Source organism: Micrasema longulum, unplaced genomic scaffold, assembly GCF_059751315.1.
Source record: "Micrasema longulum isolate JH-2025_06_02 unplaced genomic scaffold, ASM5975131v1 h1tg000654l, whole genome shotgun sequence".
Taxonomy (NCBI): domain Eukaryota; kingdom Metazoa; phylum Arthropoda; class Insecta; order Trichoptera; family Brachycentridae; genus Micrasema; species Micrasema longulum.
Genome location: NW_028277850.1, coordinates 105,475 through 130,796, shown reverse-complemented (window position 1 = coordinate 130,796; position 25,322 = coordinate 105,475). Strand labels below are relative to the sequence as shown.

Sequence of the window (25,322 nt, the reverse complement as noted above, 5' to 3'; positions counted from 1 at the left end):
TCATCCGGCTGAACCAATTCACCGACTAGACAACGCCTGAAAACAATTTTCCAATTTTTATACTTCTTCTTCTACCAGTTAATTTAATCAACAATGTTTTAGTACTTCCAAATGTGGAAGAGTTGAGGAAATGTGGATGTACAGTGGTACAGCGTGCAAAGTGGCCACTTAAACCAGCCAATGAAAGGTCATAAGTCCTTTAAATGCCAAGACTTCCACATTCCCTTCTCAAAATGTTTTCCCTCTCTGTTGCAACAAATTAGATCTGAATAACTCTCTAGGGAGGAAATCCAGCCAGTCTACAAACATTTGGACATACATTTTGAAAACAAAGGGAAAAAATTTGATAAATTAGAATCATTAGAAATTAATAAAATTAAACTTAATGCAGTAATAATTAACCAGCAATTGGAATTATCGAACTCTGCTTTATGTAAACCATTCATTTAATATATAACTACGCTCCTTTTGATTAAATTATTTACTACTAAAATAATATAATTAACATATTACAACAGAGATGAAGAACATTTAGGAGAAGCTAATATAGAAGTCTAGGCATCTACAGGGCTTATGACCTGTCAATGGCTGGTTTAAGTGGCCACTTTACACACTGTGTAACATTCACCATTTCTGCCCATATTTGAACATCTATATTCCTTCAATTCTTTCATCTGTCCACCAGAGAAGGCGACGGGAAACCACTCTGGTCATCTTTTCCCGGGAATCACTATGGCGAGTACATCCAACAAGCAGCTACTACTCGGAGTAGCGCAGGACCGAGATGCTTTCGCTGCAGTGATCGCCAACATCGGGGGGACCTGACAAGGCACCGCAAGAAGAAGAATTGTATTTCTGTATTATGTATGACATCCAAAGTCAATACATTTATTTATACACTGGAAGGGATCAAAACTCGGACCTTAAAAGGATTGATGAATATTTTTTCATGACTTACGGTGAATCTCTTCTGCTGTAAATAATCCTTGGTGACGTAAGGAGTGGATATTGGCAGACCGTGCATTGGGCCTTGTCGCGGTCCGTAGGCATGGAACAGAATCTGAAACAGACGTGTGATTAATATAATTCAAGGCCTCAGCACGTTCGCGGTGATGTCAGCTAAAGCCGTCAAAATCGTGTCTCTCATTTATGAAAAGACGACTGAAGGCGTCGGTCCAGGAAGAAAATCCTTTTGAAGTTTTAAATTGTATAATAATAATAATAATTATGGATAACTTATATAGCGCCATTTTTGTAATATAATACCTCAAGGGCACTTTACAAAGTGATTATATAAAGATATAAATTTAATTTTAACTTTTTAATTTAAGAAAAATAATGTACTTTTTCATATTACTTTTCCACCACATGCTAAGAATTTATTCAAATGATTTATTTTTTTTTTTATTTTTATTTTATTTTATTTGGGATTTTCACAGCTATTACATAAACAAAATAATTAGAAAAATCTTAACAATACTAAAGCCAATTAAAAAAATCCACTGTAAATATAATGACACATAATATGTAAGAAAAGAAGTTTAGTAATTGTATTTGTGTGACGTTTGTATTCATGTGTATGTGAATGTGTGTATGCGTGAATGAATGAGGGAGAGGATACACGTGCGTATGGGAATGAATGAGGGAGAGGGTGCGTGTGTGTGGGTGCATAAGTATAAAAAATAATTGTTTAAAACTTGTAAATTGTATTAAAAATGGTACAATAAAGAGCTTAGTAAAAAGTTAGAAACCTTTTTGTTAAAATTCAAATGACGAAATGATATAAATCTTTTTTTTTTTTTTTTTTAAAGTATGTTAAATTTTAAAACCGTACTTTGAAAAAAAAAAAAGGATTTTATTTTAAAATTTAACTGATACACATCGAATGAATAATGTGCGACGAGTCCTATACAACACGGTAGGTAACCACAAAATGCAGTAAATACGAAATAATGACAACAATAAAATAAGGTTTGACAATACGCGAACGTTGATTCAAAACGAACACACAAATGCATATTATATGCACCTACATAATATATAAATAAGAATTTTGCTACTTTTGTGTAAAATATATGTCTGTTGTTTATATATGTAAAACATGTAAAAGCCTGCAAAGTGTTTAAATAAATAAATAATGTAATGCTCTAATTGTTCATTATATAACCTTAGCGTTGTGACGAAATGTAAGTTTCAAGTGTACATATATAGTTTATAAATGTTAATTTTTCATTTATCATTTATTTATTCATATATATGTACATTACAAAATAAAATATCTTAATTCATACATATAGAAATAATTAGGTAAAATTAGGTATATATAAAAAAAACACATTAGTATACATAATATCTAAAGAATAATATGTAGTTAATTGATAATTAATATATAGTTAAATGATAGTTAATATAAGACATTCATATATTATAATGTTTGTACTATTTTTAAGCCAAATAAAAAAATTAAATTATAATAACAAATATAATTACATTGCCATACTTCCACATGGATTCAGTTATTGGCTGATTTTCGGACAAATTTACAGAGATGTTCTGCCTATTACAATACCTCTCCGGATGCGGGGTCCGTGACTTCCGTGTACATGCAGATGTCGAGGAAGTAGCCCGAGTCGTTGGCCAGGCACAGGCGCACGTTCTGGGTGGGGGCGCCGGGGGCGAGGCGGATGGTCATGCGCAGCTCGGCCTGCAGCACTCGCAGCTTCCACAGCCGGGGGCCGTAGCGCATCACCATGCTGGTCACCGACTCCTCGATCTGCAGAAGTCAAATCACCATAAATACAATTAGCTAGACTCCCAAAAATAAAGCCGCTTGGCCTCAAACTATTTATAAGTCGCTTAGGTTCATCTAGCAATCAACGGCTTGTATTTTCATGGGCGATTACGAAGAAACACCGCCGATCCAGTATCGTCGAGATAAGTACATCAATACCGTACCGTACCATGGTATAAATATCTACAAACTAGAAGTGACAGATATTGTCTTCAAGTAAGCACTTTTTACGTTAATTGAAATTTATTTTAATTTTAAATTGTTTTGAGGTTACTTTTTACCAAAGAAACAATGAAGTACTGTTCATCGATCAGCATAGAATGTCGTATTGTCGTAATGTTAACTCGAGACAAGATCATCTGGACTTTTTTGGTTTAAGTTTACGATGATTTAAACGAGCACTAAATAAATATTCAATTTCATTGCAACAGAGAGGAAATTGAGAAGGGAATATGGAAGTCTAGGCATTTACAGGGCTTATGACCTGTCATTGGCTGGTTTAAGTGGCCACTTTACACACTGTGTAACATTTACCATTCTGTCCATGTTTAAATATCCACATTTCCTCAACTCTTCCATCTGTTGACTATTTCCGGCTGAACCAAATCACCTTACCTAGGCAACACCTGAAAACAATTGTCCAATTTTTATACTTCTTCTTTTACCCGGTCTGCAAGCATTTGGACATACTCAAACATTGTTGGACTAAATAGTTTACATCTTGTCATGATGTCCCTTATGTTTGTCAATGCTTCTTTCTTATTTTTTAATGTTTTTAACTGTATCTTATCTGAATTGTATAAATGGACAATGTCCGTAAAAAAATAAATAAGTAATGTTATGTGCGACCAAAAAATTTTTAAAAACAAAATGGAGCAGAAACTGGAGAAGGATGGCTAGAGATAGAAGCTGATGAATAGCACGCCTCGAGGAGAAGATGAAGTATGATATTAAATAGCAACCTTTGTGGGATCCATGATAACTGTGGGTCCGAAGTTGAGGAAAATGTGGTTGCAGTCGGTTCGCTTGGACTGGGGGTGAGAGAAGGCTACTTCCAATTCGTCCATCGCTTCCAGCAGCACTCTGCAACAGAACATATCCAGATTATCGACAACGGCGCCCAACGACCATTCCTTGTGATAAATAAATTATTTAAATTTTCACAGCAATGCGCAGTATGTAATGGGCAAGTCTCTTAAAATTTAAGCATCTTGTGACTTGCCTCTCTCCCTCGTTGTGAAGGTACTCGAAGGAGGCCTCCTTGGTGATGAGGTCCGAGTGGCGGATGATGGAGCGGATGAAGAAGCGGTAGTCCGTCACCTCCTGACCCTTGGCCACCTGCTTTGACAGAAGCATTAATATAACCGAACAAGACAGCACTTCATCCTTATATTTAAGTTAGTAGTAATTATTATTATACAATTATGTAGTGTGATCATATGTTTTCTTGTAAAGGATCTTTACCGACAAGCCATATAAATTGGCTTGGTAAGTCTTGTAGTAAAAAATGTAATATTATATGTAAAAAATAATTATAAATAATTTTTAAAAATCCAATGAATATTGCAAATACAGTAAAGCCTCGATTTTATATTCCTCAATTTTAAGTTTTCCCACTTTTTACGCTGAAATAGTCAGGTCCTATTTTTTCCGATGCATTCTCATTAAAATATCCCCCACAATTAACATTCTTTGATGTGACACAAAATGCAAGCCGCACGCCACTGTGTTTGCCCAAATGGAAATTAAAAACAAGGTAAATAAAAAAAGGGAAAATTATTGTCTAAAACTAAATTCAAGGTCGGTGCAGTGTAATGGACCTTTTTGTTTAAGTGTCTAATTTTTTCAAAGGCTATTTTGATTTGTATTTTGATACATTTTACAATTTATATAAGACAAGTTTCACATTTATTTTTTTTAAACTCATTCAATCTGTCAATAGACGCCGAGCTGCGCGCCGCCGCGTTTGTCCAACATGGAGGGTAAAATCAAGGCAAATAAAAAAAGGGCAAATTATTGTCTCAAACTAAATTCTATGTGAGTGCAGAATAATTGTTCTTTTTGTTCAAGTGTCTAAATTCTTTGTATTGTATTTTGCATAGAATTAAGAATAGTCCAGAAACTGCATACGCACATTAAACAGAAGGCGACTAAACTACTAAAAAATAAGTAGGTTTAGGTTTTGACCCATTAGTTTCTTTGTAGACGTCACTCAGTACGTAACTTTTGATTTTAATTCAACTATGCCGTGTTGTGTCCTTTTAAAGTGTAGAAATACTGCTAGGATCTTAAAGAAACAGGATGCAATTACATTTCATGTGTAATTAGCAAATAAATGTGTATGTAACAAATGCATTACTAATAACTTACTTTAATAATTTTTCTATCTGTCAGATTGTCGAAGAAACAAAATGAACATTTCGTTAGTGTTGCCAGGGTAGTCAATTTTTTTACCCTACTTTGCTCATCTAATGAGAGAACTAATGCAAATTGGATCTCGGATTAAATAAATCTATCGTGAAATTTGACCGACATTATCTTTAAAACATCAAAAATTATTTAACATGATATTAAAATTTTTGTTTTATGTAAAATAAAATTTGTTTTATATTTTAAGTTTAAAGTTCATTCATTCAATTACTCTTATTAAATGACCCTTTACTTATCTACTCTGTTGAGTCAGTCAATATTTTCACGTGCACAATGAAATTTTTAAGAAATTAACAGATTGTTTTTTTTTTACCTTACATTTGTGTAATGATTATATTTTTTCCCATCGTGCAACATTACGCGGCGGCATCACGAATGCGCGCGGCGAAAGTGAGGCATAGTGGGGGAGTTATTGGATACAGTCCAATGTATTCAAATATGATTCTACGCTCCTTCCGGACTATTCTTAATTCTATGGTATTTTGATACATTTCTTTGTATTTTATTTTGATACATTTTCTAAGTAAATACAATATTAGTGTCGTTCTGACGCCATTTGAGGTTATCTCCATTGAAGGAGTTACTGAGATATTTGCCAAAAACTTTGAAAAAAGAATAGTGAGATTTGTAATTATGCATCACCAACTCAATGGAGAATGCTAAGTTTGCTGTGTCAAGTAGCATAATTGAAATCTGTTTTTGCGAGATTTAGAGCCGGTTTTGAATTACGCTATTATTTAGGTAGGTAGGTTATTATAAATAGTTTATTTTGGCAGCAATAATCGATTTTCAGTTTTTGGTGGAGATTTCTGTTTGCTTCTAATACCCACATATCCATGTACGTTTTTAACAACAACGTAATATGGAAATTGTGACACAGAGTTGACATTTGTTTAGGAAGAATAAAGTCTTTATTTCAATTACAATAACAAACAAGTTTTAAGGATGAGTAGAAGACGGTACCTTGGCCCGGCCGAGATAGAGGTGCATTTTCTGATTGGAGGTAGGCAGAGCCTCGAGGTCGTAGGTGCGCATGCGTCCCAGCTCCAGCTGGAAGGCGCAGGCGGGCTCCAGGTGGCGGTAGATGCGGTCCTCGCTGTACTGGTCCCTCGAGCGGTACGTGAAGAACTTGGGGAACTGCCGCCTGAAACGGAGACATGATATCTATGGTAGAAAAACTTTGTGAATTGAAAATATTGAATAAAGAATTAAATTTAAAATTGTAGATTCCTTTTCGTGCTGCTTCGGATATCTTAATCAATCTTCCGATCACATCCTGTGGTCTTGTTCCTTTCCCCTTCTCTGTAATTACCAAATAGAGCTTCTCGCTACTATCCGTGGCCCTGTCATAGGTCCTGTCAGATATACAGATCTGGTGGCTTCCAAAAAAAATTTAAGATTTTTTTATTTTTTAAAAATAAATATTTGCATTCTTATGATTTACCCCAATATTTAATTTTGAGGGCCATTTTCAAGGAGTTGTAAATAACTCACTATTAGAAAATGGGAATCAAGTTGGGGTAGAGTGGATTCGAACCACGAACCTTTGGTTCGTGAGTCCGAGACACTAGCCACAGGACCACAACCCGATTCAATCAGATTTTGTAATCATTTCGGCGAATTGATGATCAGTTTAATCTCAGTCTTTTTTCCCTAATCCAATGACGTGCATATAATGTACTTCTGGATCGCCTTCTTTCAGAAGAAAGATGCACAGGCTACCAGATTTCAGAGAGCTCCGGCAGGCAGCTTTTTTTGTTCGGAAAAGAGCAATTTTGCCGTGTATGTGGGCACCGCTAAGGAGACTTGCATCCTCAGATGCGATGTGCCGTACGTGGATGGCAAGCTATGGTAGAAGAACTTATGATAACCTCATTACCGTAACACTCGCGCTGCATAATTTAATTAATTTTTAATTCATTATGTAATAAATACGCATTAAACGACAACCTTATGTCTTCTATCAATCTCTAACTGGGGTAGGAGCTCCACAACCCCCAGCAACTTAATTCCTATAAATACATTCTTCATCCACCCGGACACAGACAGGCGAACTACAGTAGCCCAATCACAAATAACTATCGACGTGCTAATAAGCGACATAATAACAATTTCTCACCGTGGTTGTTTATCGTTTTCGCGATCACAGCGGAACATCCGCGAACACCTAATATTAAATGTCAAAATATTCACCTTTTTCGACGTATAATCCTGCTGCGCAATCACATATTTGAATTTCACCAGTGTAGATATGGAAAGTATTCCAAAACTGCTATTTTCGTTTATTTATTTATTATGCTATTTATTGAATTTAGCCGGCGGTCAGCAAGCCAAATGTCAAGAAAAGCAGTCGCCATAGTAATTGTAATTTTCACATTTTTGTATTAGATACTTCTTACTATTTTGCAAATGTAATATATTGTATTATTTTTTATAGTAAACGCCAATTTTTCGCCAATGAACTGTATTTATTTACGGAGAAAACAAAAAACAAACCGACGCGAGCGTTGACTTAGAGATTACACACCCGTTGACTTATGACTGCAATAACTTAAGCATGTTCATTATTGTTCATTGCGATCGCTAAAATGCGTAGCTTGTTTTTAAGCAAGTCAATAGTTATTTGGGATTGAGCTACAGAAGTAACGATAAGAAATATATACGTGTGTGGTTTTACTTTTTCAATGCGGCAAAGGTGATTCTTCTGATCCCCCTTTGGAACAGCTCCTCCTGGTGCAGTAGACAGAACTCCCCAAACAAATTGCTCATCTCTCCGTCGTCCATATCCCCCTGGTCCTTCACGGCCACACACAGGATGTGGATCGGGTCTTTGGGCTGGAAATATTACAACATTCTGATTATGTCCAGATGCCTGCTGACGAGGCCGGATCCCACTCCCACTCCATCCTCCCGGATGCCACTCCACATCCCAGTAATAAGCCGTTTCATTATTTTCACCTTTGCACTGATAAATTTTGCAAAACATTTTACTTTCCACATAAGCGGAATTTCGTCGAAATGGTCCGGCTAGGCAACAACGAATAACTCTGGTTCCAAAAAGGATATCAAAACCAACTACATTCCGTTAGAAAGCTCATACTTTAGATATGTTGTGAAAAAATCAAAAGCCTTCCTTCATTTTTTTTTTTTTTAAATGCAACTCAGCAATTTAGCAATGTAGCAATTGCACAGAAATCTTTAATCCGAGTCATCTTAAAAAAAACATTTCGCTATCCAAGTGACTTGCTCTTCAAAGAATTCAGAGTACTGAATATTATTCAACAGTATATATTGAGAACGGTAGTTGAGAACGGTAGTGGTTACACACATAAAGAGAGACATTTACCCGAGCGTCAACCACAACCATAATACAAGATACTCTAATAGGGATCTGATACTAAGTGAAGGGGTCAACACTGTTCTGGCATCGAGACAACACTATAACGTAGGCAAAAAGGTCCATAACCTTTTGCCAGAATCGTGGAAAGACGGGAGTGTTGTCAAGTTACGGAAGGTGTTGACCTCGCTCTTTCATGACATTGGTCGTAGGGAGTCAGAAAAGTTGATGCATGCCACGGATTGGAGAACCTTACTGGATGTCAAAAATAAAATATAAAAAAATAAGGAATAATTTAAAAATATATATTTATACATACATAAATTGTCTATGTTTTTATAAATGTATGTACGTGTATGCGCATGGGCGTATGTACGTGTGTGTGTATGTACATGTGTATATATGTGTATATTTACATATACATGTGTGTATATATGTGTATGTCTGTATGTATATGAATCAAAATATGTATCCGAATAAGTTTAATTTTGTTTGTCTGTGTTCTATATTAATTTGTTAAGTATTATAATATATTAAAATGTAATTGCCTAGCTTGGAACGGGGTATGTACCCTTGTTAGCTGGGCAAAGTGAATATGGAATTGTATTTTGATAAAGAGTGTGAATAAATAAATAAATAAATAAACAAACTCGAAGTTGAGCTTTAATTTTTTTTTAAACTATTTTTTTTATGTTTGAAGGTCCATAACTTTGTTTCTAGCAATAGCATGAAACAAATATTAATTTTAAAAGGACCTATCAACCACTAAGATTTTTTTTAAATATATAAAAATCAGATCTGCCCATAAAAAAAAAGTTATAGGAGCTAAAGGTATGAATTACGAAATTCCATTTTTTTTTTTAAATCATATAAAAAAAATCTTGGGCCCTAGGTCAAATCTTTGGGGCTGAGTAGCAGATGACCCCACCTACTTCCCACTTTCGTATGTTCAGCGTTCTACCGAACAACCTGTATAATAATTTTTATTTTTAGCATTGTTAAATAATATGCATGCTTCCACTTTCCATAATGTTGTATTTTTAATACATATGTATCTTTATTCATTTTAAAAGGAATCGGCCAGGGCTCAGTGTTGACATTTAAATTATAATGGAAATATCTGCTGAATGCCATTGTGATATTTGTTCATAAACTTTTGTGCAAGTATTGTATCAAAATAGTGTAGAATAAAGCTACGCTTATCGCGTGGTTAATAATAATTGTTGTTTGAGTTGATTTTCACAGAACCACAGAAAAAAAACAGTCATTTTTAATTATGTACTTATATGTAGGTATAAATTGATAAACATTTTTTTGTAGATGACCTGTAAAATAAATCACGGCTCGTCGCTGGTAAATAATTATAATATTTAGGAGCTAGATGACAACACGTCTTGCAGTTACAGAGAGCACGGCCGGTTAGAAATCTAGTCCTCATTTACATTTTGAATATAATATGTGATTACCGATGAGTCATTTTCAATAGTGTTCTGTCTGCCGAACTCCGACATGCTCACATTAATGCTGGTGCTGTCACGGCTTTCAGATAACCCGTCTTGTAGAGCTTGAAGATCCTGTAATTAAAAAAAATAATTTTAAATGAATTGAATACCATCAAATACCATCATAAAATAATATAATAAAAGAAACATCAAAACTATCTTTCTTCGTTCAGAAACTAAACCGGTAAGTAATTAAATAAAAAAGCTGCAGGAACGGCGAGAAAGGGGTGACCTGATAGACTGACCTCAACAGTCCCTGTAGCTGCCCAAATTTGGCAGCAATATCCCATGTTCAAGCATAAACAAGATGCTCGTCTTCGAGGCCACAGTCTCGGGCTGGAGAAAACGAGATTCAATCTAAATTCACGGAAGCATTACCCGAGCAACAGGGTTGTTGATGGTTGGAATAAGCTGCCACAAGAGCTGACCTCAATGTGTAGTCTCAATGGGTCCAAAAATGAACTAGATTTGTTTTTGGAAAAGTTAAAGTGCGCCAACAACTAACTTTCGTTTAAATAGATTTAAGCATATCAGCTTTAAACTGCTCGCTTAAAAATTAATATAATAATGAGAGGTTAAAAATGGTGTCCTTATTTTAATTAAATAATAAATAACGGGCTTAACGCAGTTGTTTGAGCACGCGACCTTGTTGTTGATGAAGGCCGGGCTGGAGAAGTCCTCCAGCAGATCGAGGATCTCGTCAGCGTACTCCTGGAACTGGCGGAAGGAGGAGAAGGCCGCCATGCATCCCGTGCGCAGTGGGCTCGCCGCTTCCGCCGGACCCGAGGCCTCCGAGCTGCCCAGCGTCAGACAGATCTCCGACTGGTTCGGAGGGATCCTGCGCAAAAGAAACATAGAACATATTTTGGAAGAAGCTTGACGGTGGCGCTAGTGTTAAAGTGGGAGATATTGGTAACGTCAGAAGCCTGTTTTTTAGTTTGACAGCTTCTTTTTATTTATTTAACTTTTTGTACATTTTTAAATTATCTTAAATCAAAACTATTACTCAATGGGAAAAAAGAGGAAAGAGGAAAGGAGGAGATATTAAGGAAGAGAAAGGAGATGTTTCTTCAGACGTGATTTAAACAGAGATAATGTAGTAACATCTTTGCTGGTGGATGGGAGATGATTCCACAGTCGAGCCGCATGGACACTATGTGAGTTAGAGAAGAAAGAGGCTTCTTCTTGGCTTCTGGTTTTTAGCTGATATTTTCTAGTGCGGGCAGTTTTTAGCTAATATTTTACTAGTGCAGGCAGTTTTTAGTTAATATTTTACTAGTGCAGGCAGTTTTTAGTTAATATTTTACTAGTGCAGGCAGTTTTTAGTTAATATTTTACTAGTGAGGGCAGTTTTTACCTAATATTTTAATAGTGCAGGCGATTGTCAGATGATATTTTCATAGGACTGGCCATTAGGTGATATTTTTTTATTTGGCACTTCTAACGCATTTATTTTATTTTTATATAGCTACATCTATGGACTGATAAATAAAATTGTTTTCTATGGATTTTAAACACATGAACCTGTTGTACTGGTCACTTTGTCGGGAAGTCTGTTCCACAACAAGTTGGAGATGAAGGAGGCTGTGATTTTAAATGAATGACTTTGCAGATGTTCATTCCTCAATGTTGGCACATTATGTAAGGACTATGTTTCAGTTGATATTTTTACCTGTTGGGATGAGAAGTCGGCAGGAGGAATTGGAAATGCACCACACTCTTTTCCCCGCTGAGTTCCAAGTGCTGTAGGCAAGTTAGGTCATATGATATGTAGGCCCGCCTTACATACACCTCGAGAGCCGCGTTGCAAACCTACAAGAGACAACAGTATTTATATATTTTTTCAATATATTTGATACAATGTATCAATTTATTTTTTTTGTTTAGTATTACTTATTTTTATATCGTACTGTACCGTACGTTGTTCACACCTAATTTTTTCAACATTTAAGACAAACCAAATTGTTACATCTAACAATTCCTTGACATTCGAGACAGACAAAATTTTTAAACCTAATTCTTTCCACATTCAAGACAGACCCTAAATTAAAACACCCAATCTCTTTTACATTCAAGACAGACTTAATTGTCACACCTAATTCTTTCCACATTCAAGACAGACCCTAAATTGTTACACCTAATTCCATCACATTTAAGACATAATAAATTGTTAACACCTAATTCTTTCCACATTCAAGACAGAAACTAAATTCTTACACCTAATTTCTTACACATTCCAAGAAAGACTAAATTATCACACCTGATTCTTTCCACATTCAAGACAGACCCTGAATTGTTACACCTAATTCCATCACATTCAAGACATATTAAATTGTTACACCTAATTCCATCACATTCAAGACATATTAAATTGTTACACCTTATTCGTTCCACATTCAAGACATACCCTAAATTGTTACACCCAATTCTTTCCACATTCGAGACAGACCCTGAATTGTAACACCTAATTCCTTAAACATTCAAGACATACTAAATTGTTACAGCTTATTCCTTCCATATTCAAGACGGCGTCTCTATCCGAGCATACTGACCGCCTTGTTTGTGTGGTAGAAGAAATCGTGCAGGATATCGAAGATGGACGTCTCCGAGAGGATGAGTTTCTGCAGGTTCTCCGGGTGAAAGTCGTGGCCATACATGTCCACGGCCGAAAGGAAGATGGACTCCATCTGGTTGTGGCGGAGCTCGTAGGCCGGCTGGTGAGCCGCTATCAGGACCTGGGAAAGGGAATTGAGATTCAGTAAAAAGTAATGATTGGGTCCACATTTCACAGTTGTAGAAGGTGTTGGTATGTTGATTGGAAACAAAAACCTATCTACAGTATCTTTATGCCCACATGGATAGTCTCGCCCAGAGAAACCAGCTAGAGCAATTCCTTCGGTGTATAAATAAGTTTCTGCTATTTTTTATCAAAAATTGGTCATTTATTGTGAAAGAACGGAACCTTATGTTTTATTTGAAGTATTGTCCATCGCTTACCTCTACTTTTCCCCATCTTTCTGACAGCATACAGATACTGCGTCGGAAGAATGCTTCATCTATTGAGGCTATCCACGAATCGACCCAATTATTGGTATCTTCATCGACATAGACACGAGGTGGTGTTCGGCCAGGCCATGTGCCATCAATCGGAACAAGTAGTAGTAGTCCGAAGAGGCAATGTCTGGTGAATACGACGGGTGGGGTAAAACTTCCCAATGAGGAATTACTTGCTACTGGCAACTGAGGAATACTTGCTACTGGCTGGCTGGGTATCGATTTAAAGAACGATCGCGATGGAAGCAAATTCGAAATTCTGTTCCAGCGCCGTACGCGCAGTAGCGCAGACTTCAATTCTCACTTCGCAACGGAAGCAATCGAAACACATCGATACATTATTTTCCATGTAGTTTACATACGTCGCAAACGCAACGCCACGCCGCGCCGCACAGCAAAGAGATGCGATTTTGGTATTTTGGCGCTGGACATTATATTTTAACGAGTTTGCTAACTCAGGGGAATACAATTATGCTGTGTACATTTTTGTATTTTGAAATAAAAAAAATAAAAAAAATAAAAAATTGTGGTAAAGTAGAAAAAATCTAGAATTTAATTCAAACATTACATCAATATAATGTTGATTTGTTATAAGAAAAAAGTTTATAATCTACTACATATGTTGATTTTTCGGGTTCAAATAATGACCAATTATTTTTCATTGAAACGTCATGTTTTTCAACAAGATAATATTTAACAAATTACAACACGGATGGAGAATACCTGTAATAAGCTGGTTTAAGTGGCCACTTTACACACTTCACTAAAATCAACTAATGGAAGAATTGAAGAAATATGGATGTTCAAACATAGACAAAATGGTGAATGTTACACAGTGTGTAAAGTGGCCACTTAAACCAGCTTATGACAGGTCATAAGTCCTGTAAATGCCTAGACTTCCATATTCCCTTATTTAAGGTATTCTCCATCCCTGTTGTAATTTGTTAATCTTAATGACTCCCGAGGGGGTGAGATCCAGTCTTTTGTCTACGAGCATTTGGACAAACTCAAATATTGTAAGATAATATTTATTTTGGTTTCACTGCATTTTAGTCAAATAAAATGTAATACTACAAAATACTTCGCAGTTATTTACTATAGTATGTGAAGTGAAGTTGGTTGATTTGTCATTTTATGCAGTTCAGTATGACTCGATAATTTATATGTTCATTTTTGTATGCTTTTGATAAATAAATAATAAATAAATTATAATTTATTACTAGATACGTAAAATCATTGTTTTTTTTTCTAATCATACGTATAAAGGATTTAGTTTGTTTTAGTTTAAGGGCAGTGTATATTATTATGTACCAATTACTTATATATTAATTGCTTCCCTAATTAAAAACCCCACCGCACGCCCCAGCGGCACCGCTTTCTTGGGAAACCGTAGCTTAGCGGTTAAGTGAAGAGACACAGAGCGGAAGTTTTAAGGGCACGTTAACAAAATAGTTAAATTTACCTGTCTAGCGCGCAGTGCGACCCGAGAATGCTCCGCCCTATTGAGCGAAGTGAGCTCGCTGAGCGTCGTGGCCAGCTCGTCGGTCAGCCCTGGTTCGTTCGACCACAGGTGGTCAATTAGGAGAGTAACCTGCAAAACAGAAGGATTCATTTATATCTGAAGGCCAAAGTCTTCGGTGACAACATACGGTCTTGAAACCAACCGTGTCACGCACTGCCAGAAGCGTTCACAAAATTAAGCGCACTCAGCGGTCTACGGAAAGACAAATTTTGGACGTCTCCTTAAGGCTGTAGTCTGGTAAAATGAATGCAAAATTAGGAAATCATACGATTTTTCCATTTTGAAATGAATGTTTTTTTTAATCGCGCAATAATAAAAAATAAAATTAGATACAATATTTTTTAAAGGTGTTTTTGTTAAAAAATATACTTAAAAGTTTTATGTAACTAAAATATAATTACTTTCAGACTGGCAGATTACGCCATTTCAAATTTAGAGTAAACTTAGGTAACTGGGATCTCAATAAAGACTAAGTTGTGGGTCGGGTTGTGGTCCTGTGGCTAGTGTCTCGGACTCACGGACCAAAGGTCCGTGGTTCGAATCCCACTCTACCCCAACTCGATTCCATTTTCTAATAGTGAGTTATTTACAACTCGTTGAAAATGGCCCTCAAAATAAAATATTTGGGTAAATCATAAGAACGCAAATATTTCTTTTTTTTAAAAAAAAAAAAAAAAAAGTATTGAACTAAAATTTGTTGTAATAACTTGAAGATAATAAATTGAACATGAAAGTGAAAGAAAGAAAGAAATACAAGCATTTTAAATCACATACATTTTTGTGACATTTTCTTTTATTTCTACGTAAAATTATGCCTTCGGTAATACTAAAAAAAAATCCAATTTATCGAAATATTTTAGTTGAAACCTTTTTGTATGGAATTGTATTCTTTTTTTTTTTAAAAAAAGAAGATAATTCTGGTTGTAATATTTAATTTAAAACACCATCTTATGTACGTTTTTATGACCTTCATACCGGCCTTTACCGAAAATGATAATCAACAAAATGAAGTTGCAAAGCAGAATGCTTAAGAAATCTTGGACAGACCTGACAACGAACTCGGAAGTTTTAAGTCAAGCTATAACGAACAGAGAACTCTTAACCACTATAAAAGTTTGTAAAATTTCGTATCTGGGGCATATAATGCGTACCGCTTGCTTCATTGAATTTTGAAGGGCAAGATTGAGGGTCACCTAGGGGCTGGAAGAAGACAGATGTCCCGGCCGCGTAATATACGAGACTGGACTGCTTTCAGGACTGTGGAGCAGATTTTACGGGCAGCACGGGACAGAGAGACATTCGGCAGAGAGATTGCCAACGCCGGGGATACCTGACAGGGCACTAAGAGAAGAAGTTGTTCAGAAAATAAAATGGCACCCTTACCAGCAGGTTTTTCTTGGAGACTTGGCTGTGCGAGAAGATTGTGTTGGTGACTGTGATCATATCATCCTTGTGCTTGTCTCTGAGCGCCGTGACACACTTGTCATAGTGTCCTGAAATAAATCAATAAAAATCAATAATTAATTACAATATTTGAGTTTGTCCAAATGTTCGTAGACAAAAGACTGGATTTCTACGAACATTTGGACAAACTCAAATATTGTAATGAAAGCAACTGGTCCAAGAAGAAGTTTAAAAATTGAAAAATTGTTTTCAGGAGTTGCCTAGTATGTGAAATAATTCAGTCTGATGAATCTCTTCGCAACAATAAAGGTTTCAGCTGTTTAACTTCACTTAAATCAACAAATGGAAGAACTGAAGAAATATGGATGTTCAAAAATAGGCAAAATGGTGAATGTTACACATGTGTCCCACCATGTGTCCCACCGAAAAGTCTTTAGACTTAGTGGGTAACAAATTATTATATGTATTTTTTTAATTATAAAATAAACGCTGCTCTGCAGCACTGAAACTGAAATAAATATTTCATATTATCAACCATGCTGGGAATCGAACCCGACACCTCTTGTATGGTAAGCATTCGCACTGACCATTACACCACGGGGCAGTTTTTTTTTTTTCCATATTTTTGAAATATATGATTGCGCAGCAGGATTATACATCGCGAAACGTAAATATTTTGACATTTAATATTAGGTGTTCACGGATGTTCCATTGTGATCGTGAATACGATAAACAACCATGGTGAGAAATTTTTATCACGTTGCTTATTAGCACGTCCATAGTTATTTGTGATTGAGCTACAGGCCAAGTGTCATTGATCGAAACAAGTGAAACGCGAAAATGCAATTATAAAACATCAGCTCAGCTTACCCAACTGAAATTGGCTTTCGACGGCGTAGTACTGTTTCAACAGTTCGTGCACGGCGGCCTTCATGCGGCCGCGGATGCCGTTGCGATATCTCTGGACAAGGATCACGATGCCCTGCGTCGTCATGAAGAACACGTCGCGGTCGGATCGCTTCTGCAGAGTGGCCGCGTGGCTGCGAACAAAAAGTAACGGAGATCGTGTGAACGCTTACTCAGAGCAACAATAGGATCCCAGCAGAATGCTCGCACGAGGTTTTCCTGTAATTTTAATTATTTAATACCAAAAACACATACGGCTTTCGCTCAGAGAAATTCCTCTTTTGTCCCAAGGGTGTTCAATGTCCCGGATGAACATATTAATTTTTCCAAAATAAAAGCCATTTTCAGGAGAAGTGTACATGTTTGGATTTTCGCTAAGGGAAGAGATCATTGCAGGAGACTGCTGCGGGATATTTCATAGATTTATATACTATTAAGCGTGTCGTCCAGATGTTTATTGAAATATATGGTTATATTTTTGCTGCAAGACTTGTTATAATCTAACTCGTATTTTTAAATATAAGTTTATTTTATTTTAATAAAATAAATAAAACAACTTTGTTTTTAACCACAATTTTTTTTTTAAATCATGTTCACTAAATACTACACGTGGACCCAATAAATCAAGTCGTTTTTTCCTTACACGGGTGGTAATTTGATATCTTTATTTTCGAAGTAAGCCAGGAGAGGACTAAAAGAAATATTGTTTATTTGGTTATTAATTATTGTTTTCTTATTGTGAATCGCTTTTTTAATTTCTAAGTTGTCTAATTTTAATATTTTATTTTCAACATGAAGTACTTTTAATCCAGTGTCTTAATTGAAGTTATGATTATTTTATATCAGATGATTTGCAAATTCAGAAAAATTATTATTATTTAAGCATCTTAAGTGTTCTTTTACTCTAATACTAAAGTTTCTTTTAGTTTTTCCAATGTAGATTGAATCGCAATCATTACCATTTAATTGGTATATCCCAGATTTGTGATTTTTTAACAATGTTCTTATATTATTATTAAAAAGTTTGTTTTTTAATGTTCACAAACAGCATTTGTTCTTTGTGGATCTCAATCAGATTCTTTCCTTAAATTCCTTATAATTTCTATCCATTTATTTATTTTTATTAGATTTTTGGTAATACTAAAATAATATTAAATTCAATACATTTTTAAAAATCGTGTTCCCACACAAGTCCACCCCTCTGTTGGTGAGAAGACCGGAGCTTGACGTTTGCAAAAAGAATGTCATATTTGAAATAATATTTATTTTATGTTTTGGAATTCAACCATGAACAAGTACCTAGGTACCTACTTATCAATAAAAAGTCTTTTCCCAAGGCAAGCCAACGTCAGCTTAGCTAGTTATGCATATATTTTTTATTTACCTGTCAATCACGCTGGCAATTTGCTGGCTCGGGAACTGTGCTAACACACTGGTTATATTCCGCTCGTACTGCGTCATCAGCTTTCGTATTTTCTTCTCCACGGACAGTGGGATCCTTCCGGAGATGGAGGCGATCACCTCTTGCAGCTCCAACAGTGGCAGAGACGGGTCTCTCAATGACTGCATAAACCTCTCCATCACCTGAAAATCACATCAACACACATCGTTGATTTCTTCTTTCACCTTCAACTGGGTGGGAGCTCCCACGCATTCACAAGCATAATTGCTACAGTGCCACGAATGAAATGTGACAAACCTCTCTCAGGCGGGGGGCGTTGTAGGGATCGGGCAGGCAGTATCCGGCGAGGGTGTTCTCCAGTATGGTCCTGTACTTGTTGTGCATGTGGTTGAGCTTCTCCGGCGCGAGCGGGCTGGATATGTCTATCTGCGGGAACTGGCCCTTGTACACGAGGGCCTTGGTCACCAGGCTGGGGTCGTCCAGCTCGAGGTGCGCGATGGCCGAGCCCGCATCGAGGATGGCCCCCGGCCGTTTGGCGAAGATCACCTGCCCGGACTCGGGCGCTGAGAGCGTCATCACCATTTTCATGACCTTTGAAAGAAATAAATCGTTATTGTTTATGCATGTTTTTTCTTCTATTCACAGAGATCACATTTCGACTTCCATAATCCCAACTAAAAAATATTTTTCCTCTATTCACAGAGATCACATTATGACTTCCATAATCCCAAATAAATAATGTTTTTCCTCTGTTCACAGAGATCACATTTCGACTTCCATAATCTCTTATCAGAAATGTTTTTCCTCTATTCACAGGGATCACATTGTGACTTCCATGATCCCTACTCAAAAATGTTTTCCTCTTCTGCAATAAATTTTGAGGATAGTGGTATTTAAAAAAAATATATTACTAATGGTTAACCTCAATTTCTGCGTATGGTTGTCCCTTGGTGACGTGACCGCCATCCTCCACTAGAATGTTGATGAGTTTCCCTGCAGAAGGACTCCTCAGTAAAGAGGGGTCGTTCTCCTTGTCAAAGACGCACGTTTGGTTCCCGATGACTATGCGATAACGATCCACCTCTTCCTTCATGTACGTCGTGAACGATGAACCGTCGACGGACAAGAGCATACCTGCAAGTGTCAAAATGGTAAAAATGATATTATTACGAGATACCGGTAAACAAAATGAACAACAATGATTTTAAAAATCTAGTACAAATGACACATTGTGCACTTCTGGGTTACCTTCTTTCAGCACAAAGACGCTAAGACTACCAGATTACAGAGAGCTCCCTCGGGCAGCTTTTTTTAAGTCCTCGGAAGCGGTGTGCAGTATGTGGTGGGTATGATGGTATCAACCACTTTAATTACGCTTTTTTAGTATAATATTCAAATACTTAATTTCATTTCTTAGTATTTTTTTACAATACTTTATGCGAATTTATATTATTCTGTTAAGCCAATAAAAACTTTATTTTATTTAATTTATCAGTCTTTATTATAAAGGAGAGATGGTTTTATCTGTTCGTGTTTCCTTCACGTCGCAATTAAGGCTTCCATTGGAGACATGAAATTTCAAGTCTCAAGACATTTTACCTCTACACAATCAGCGCACTAAATTCGGTGAATGCGCATTTGCGGTCGCAGGCCCTATGGCATAGAATGCTCTTCCAGCAGAAGTGCGAAACTGTGAGAGTGAAGTGATGTTTCGGGAAAAACTTAAAACCCACTTGTTCTCTAAATCATTTGAGTAAATCCATAGCATATGATAAAAATTAAACTGGCTTACTTAAATTAAAAATTTAAAAACATTAAATTAAATTTATTTATTTATAGAATCACTCTGTAAAGCGGCCTTGAGATATTGCATTAGTAAATGGCGCTATGTAAGTTATCTTTAATAATAATGCTAGCATCAAAGTTTTGAGACTAGCAGTACGATTCTAAATGCTCTCTAGGGGGTAGAAAACGCGCTAGCACAACACAACATTATAGACAATATCATATTAAATAATAATGAAAATGAAGGTAGAATTTTAGGTAGTTTTTTTTCATTTGGATTTTTGGCCTCACATGTTATTTAAATTGAAAAAGTGTTTAACAGGGAAACATCAAGTTTTTTTCACAATTTAAAATAAATAAGGGTCTATGAAATACTGCCGAGTAAAAAAAAAAATTTTTTGCACTTATTAGCAGAATATAAAAATATGATTAAATTTATAATTTCAAATTCCCACGAAAATGGTTCATTGCATTGGTCACACCCTAATATGTCACGATTCAGTTAAATTTAGAACTAATTTTCTGACTGTTTAAATTTAAACAGGACACCGTCACGAATCTTGACGTCATAATTATCGAGGCCAAAAATGTCAAAAATGTTATTTTTTAACTCGTGTTAAACATTTCTCCATAATATCCATATTGATTTTGAAAATAAAATAAATATTTCTAGATCCATTTCACATGTTTTTATCGATGTTCGTAGTATGTGACATTTCGGTATTATGTTTAAAAAACATTTTCAATAATTAAAAAAAAAAACAGTCAAATAAATAAATAAGCTACCAGGAATAAAAGTAAGAATAAATAGAATACCTCCATCCGTGAGAGGGTGCACTTCGATCTCCTTGAAGGAGCCGTTGAGGACCACGAAGTAACAGTTGGGGCCGCTCTTGGTGGCCTGCACCTTGTACTTGTGGCCGCCGTTGATCAGCTCCACGTCCACCACGTTGTTCAGAATGTTGGAGGCTTGGATTTGGCCCCTGCAATTCATTTTTATCACATTTTGTGTACACGAAAAGATAATGTGGATCGAACATTTCATTAGTCAGACGTTCCAATATTATAAGTACAGAGATTGTTTATAACATTCTTAATTCTAAAAAAAAACAGAATTCGTAATTCAATTTGCTTTTAGAAATTAGATAGCATAAATTTTTAACTAACAAATTTTTCCACATCTGCCCCAGGTGGAGCATGTGGACAGCACCAGACGCCTACAGGAGACCCTATCGTCAGTCAGCGCTCTCACCTCCTCCCACGTTAATCTCGCGTCCCTCAGTTCCGCCAAAGAAAGCCGAAAGATCGTCATCGACGGTCTTCCAGGGTGACGGAAGCCCGTAGGTGTAAAAACGGGGCGACCCGGGTTTAGGTTCTCCCGAGGCATGCGCAGCACGTTTCCAAGCCAGGTCCACCGCCCCACCCTCAAAACGCTCGATATAGGAGGCTGCTGCGTCCGTTCCTGGACTTTAATGTTAGTTATAAAATCGAACCACCTTATGCTTAGAATTCTTCTCAAGCAATTACAGTAAAACCTCATTTTTACATTCCTTGATTGACCAATTTACTACTATACTCTATTTTTTATAAATTTATTGATATTGTTTTAACTTTTCTGGAATTCCTCTCGTCCATGCGCTTTGTAGCTGCACGATGATTGGTTATCTAGCTTTCATATATCAACTTTAAAATACCTAAATTTTGCAAATGGGGTCCAGAATTCCAATCGTCTATGCGCTTAGTAGCTGCAAGACGTGTTGTAATCTTACTCCTTTTTATAATTCATATTATTATTATTTTTTAATACGCTAAATTTATTTGTCAATTTTTAAAATGTGTAAATGGGGGCTAAATTTCTAACTGTCTATGCGCTCTGTAGCTGCAAGACGTCCTGTAATCTAGCTCCTATCTGTTATAATTTTTGATTGATCTTAATTGAAAACGAGGAACTAAAATCCCAACCGTCCATGCGCTCTGTAGCTGCAAGACGTACTGGGATATTTATTAATTGTACAGCGCCCTTGAGGTGATTTTCACAAAAATGGCGCTATATAATTTATTTATATATATATAGCGCTATTTTTTTAGTATGGCACCACAAAATTACAACAGTCATTTACATCGCGGCAATTTCACACTTTTGTGATAATTTTTTATATTTTTTTTTGAACATTTATTTATAAACCCTTATGGATTATTACATTGTTTAAACTATCTCCTTTTCACATTATGTTTATAAAATCAATTGGCTAGAACACCCCAGTTAGGGGTGAAAAAAGCAAGAAGAAGAAGAAGAAGAATATAAAATCAATTAATTTTTCTATTGCCAGTTTTTTAAACATTCTGCATCGTAATTTATTGATGTAAAGACTAATCTTCCTAAACATGCGTCAACTGCATGTCACTATTTAGTGAAATGTCAAAATTAGACACTTAAACAAAATGGTCAATTACACTGCACCTACTTTGAATTTAGTTTGAGACAATAATTTACACATTTTTTTATTTACCTCGATTTTATTTTCCATTCACGCGGCGGCGCGCGGCTCGTCTTTTGACAGATCCAATGAGTTGTGGAAAAATTTCGACGTAAAACCGGGGTTATGAAAAACGTAAAAAACGTTAATTGGGAGGAATATTGAATGAGAATGTATGGAGAAAAATGGGACCTAAATATTTCGGTGTAAAAAGCGGGAAAATGTACAATCGAGGAACGTAAAAACGAGGTTTTACTGTATTTTCATTTTCATTCATCGAGTTATTTTCAACTTGTAGAAAAAAAATGCTCTCGAGTAGAGTAGCGCTCGAATGTTCGTAGCACTGCTACAGGATCACGAAATGGTTCTAGAGTACTTGTCTGTGAACATTGGGACAAACTCATAATATTGCTGCAAATGATGACTTACTTTTCAAGCGCAGTTTGGAAGTTCTGGAATTCTCTAGAAATCAGCTTGTCGGCGATGAGAAGGGACCCGCAGATGACTCCCAGCATTATGTCCGGCTTCTCGGATTGGATCTAAAATGAACAAGAAAACGAAATTGATTTGTAAATCATTGCGAGTATATTCCTTAAACTCGTACGCGAGAAACACAGGCTATTGTCACATTTTAAACATAACGAAAAAATCCAATTCAATTATCTACTTGATAAAAAAAGCCTTCTCATATATAAAACCGAATATGCTATTAAAAATATGCAAAACATATTTCAGACCTACTCTCGAATACGATTTTCAGATATGGAATCCCTATTTTGTTAGGATATATAAACAGGTTTTTGTTCACTTTGCCCAGCTGTATGAAACAGTACTTATGATTTTCTTGTTGTATTACTGTAGAATGTTTTATTATTTAAACATTCTACTGAATATGCTGTATAATTTTTAAGTTAATTTTTTTAATATAAATCTTGTATAATTTTTAGGTTTAACTTTTTTTTATAAATCTTGAGTGGGAAATTAATTTATTTATTGTGTATGCAGACAATTGGTAGAATTCCATATTCAATTTGGTAATGTATCCAAAATAAAATAAGTTTATTGGATTATAATTCTACTTTATTTTTTATAAAATATACAAAGGGTATATTGTGACGCGTTTCGTCTTGTTGGACCATTTTCAAACAAACTCGAACAATAGTTTGTTTGAAAATGTCCTAACAAGACGAAACGCGTCACAATATACCCTTTGTATATTTTATAAAAAATAAAGTAGAATTATAATCAAATAAATTTGTTTTATTTTGGATACATTACCAAATTAAATAGGAAATTAATGTTTTTAAAAAATATATATATATATATCAAGCCAAATATGTAAGTATTATAAATGTTTGTAAAAGGCAGATTTGCCGTTTATGTTAAAAAAATAATTATCAACTTGTTGGAAAGAGTCCAAAGACGAGTTACAAAGTTGTCGCCGAGCCTAAAACGGCTTCCATATGCGGAGACTGGTGACCCGATAGACATACAAGATACTCAACAGTCACTATAGCTGCCCAAATTTGGATCCCATGTTCGAGCTTAAACAAGATCCTTGTGTTCGAGGCCACAGTCTCAGGCTGGAGAAAACGAGATTCAATTCAAATCCACGGAAGCATTTCCCGAGCAATAGGGTTGTTGATGGTTGGAATAAGCTGCCACAAGAGCTGATCTCAATGTGTAGTCTCAATGGGTCCTAAAATGGACAAGATTTGTTTTTGGAAAATTTAAAGTGCGCCAACAACTAACTTTCGTTTAAATAGATTTAAGCATATCAGCTTTAAGCTGCTCGCTTAAAATTAATAATAATAATATTGTATTGTGATAAGAGCTTAGATTACCACTAAACTTCTTAATTACTTCAGTTCCACGTAGGCTATAGCCCTCTTTTCGCTACCAATAGTCTTGCAATGACCTAGGATTGTTTTAAAAACACAAAAAAAAAAATCCAATAGTTATAAATTGGAGCTAGCTTAGTGTAAAATAAATAAAGTTTAAAAGGCTGAACATTTTTTAGTACAAAGATTTTTAAAAAACAACATACCATTTTGAACATTTTAAACGTCCGAACAGATGCTAGGAAAAGTAAATAATAACTAACTACATTGGGAGAGACACATATTCCTGATGATTTGAATGACAAAAGCAAATCTGTGTATTATATTATCATGTAGTTGTGGCTTACAATGCTTCGGAGTAAGCTGATACCCATCTGAGCCCAAACAATGGAATATTTTGGAAATTTATTAAAGTAAGAGGCAGTCACAATACTTTTTGTGACATATTGAAGGTAAAGAATCCATGTTTCGATCTGATAACGAACAATTCCCAAATTCACTAAGAAAAATCATCATCATCATCCCCTTTTCTACAACCGATGATGAATAGGGCACTGCATTGGTAAATCAAATGCAGCGATCCGTCTTTCACTTCGTGCCATATTCCGCCTCAACCCTACCTCACGTGTGTTTATCAGGTCGATTGAAACTTGACCGATCACGGTGGACGTGGATTAGTTTATCGTGGTCGCACGGCTAAATTTCAAGGTCAAGAGAATTTATTTACAGACATTGTCCATTTATACAATTCATAGGGATAAATATTACAATATAAGAACAGTTACAAACATTAAAAAATAAGAAAAGAAGCATTGACAAACATTAGGGACATCGAGACAAGATCTGGACTATTTATTGAGTGCTCGTTTAA

The 25,322-nt window shown here is 35.7% G+C and overlaps 1 protein-coding gene across 3 annotated transcripts in view; it reads right to left on the bottom strand.

Annotated features, from left to right (window-relative positions):
- The window catches only part of ACC (acetyl-CoA carboxylase), a 143,200-nt gene that overhangs the window by 20,503 nt on the left and 97,375 nt on the right, over positions 1-25,322 (bottom strand). For all 3 annotated transcript variants that reach the window (XM_088229246.1, XM_088229247.1, XM_088229245.1), the window contains 18 exons: positions 23,040-23,149; positions 20,950-21,116; positions 19,271-19,482; positions 18,646-18,939; positions 18,331-18,530; positions 16,911-17,080; positions 16,020-16,129; positions 14,577-14,705; positions 12,613-12,795; positions 11,733-11,872; positions 10,706-10,898; positions 10,025-10,132; positions 7,899-8,056; positions 6,185-6,365; positions 4,014-4,129; positions 3,754-3,874; positions 2,570-2,773; positions 959-1,060 (listed from right to left, as the gene is read on the bottom strand). In XM_088229246.1, the coding sequence (XP_088085372.1) occupies positions 959-1,060; positions 2,570-2,773; positions 3,754-3,874; positions 4,014-4,129; positions 6,185-6,365; positions 7,899-8,056; positions 10,025-10,132; positions 10,706-10,898; positions 11,733-11,872; positions 12,613-12,795; positions 14,577-14,705; positions 16,020-16,129; positions 16,911-17,080; positions 18,331-18,530; positions 18,646-18,939; positions 19,271-19,482; positions 20,950-21,116; positions 23,040-23,149 (2,898 nt within the window). The remainder of the gene's footprint in view (positions 1-958; positions 1,061-2,569; positions 2,774-3,753; positions 3,875-4,013; positions 4,130-6,184; positions 6,366-7,898; positions 8,057-10,024; positions 10,133-10,705; positions 10,899-11,732; positions 11,873-12,612; positions 12,796-14,576; positions 14,706-16,019; positions 16,130-16,910; positions 17,081-18,330; positions 18,531-18,645; positions 18,940-19,270; positions 19,483-20,949; positions 21,117-23,039; positions 23,150-25,322) is intronic.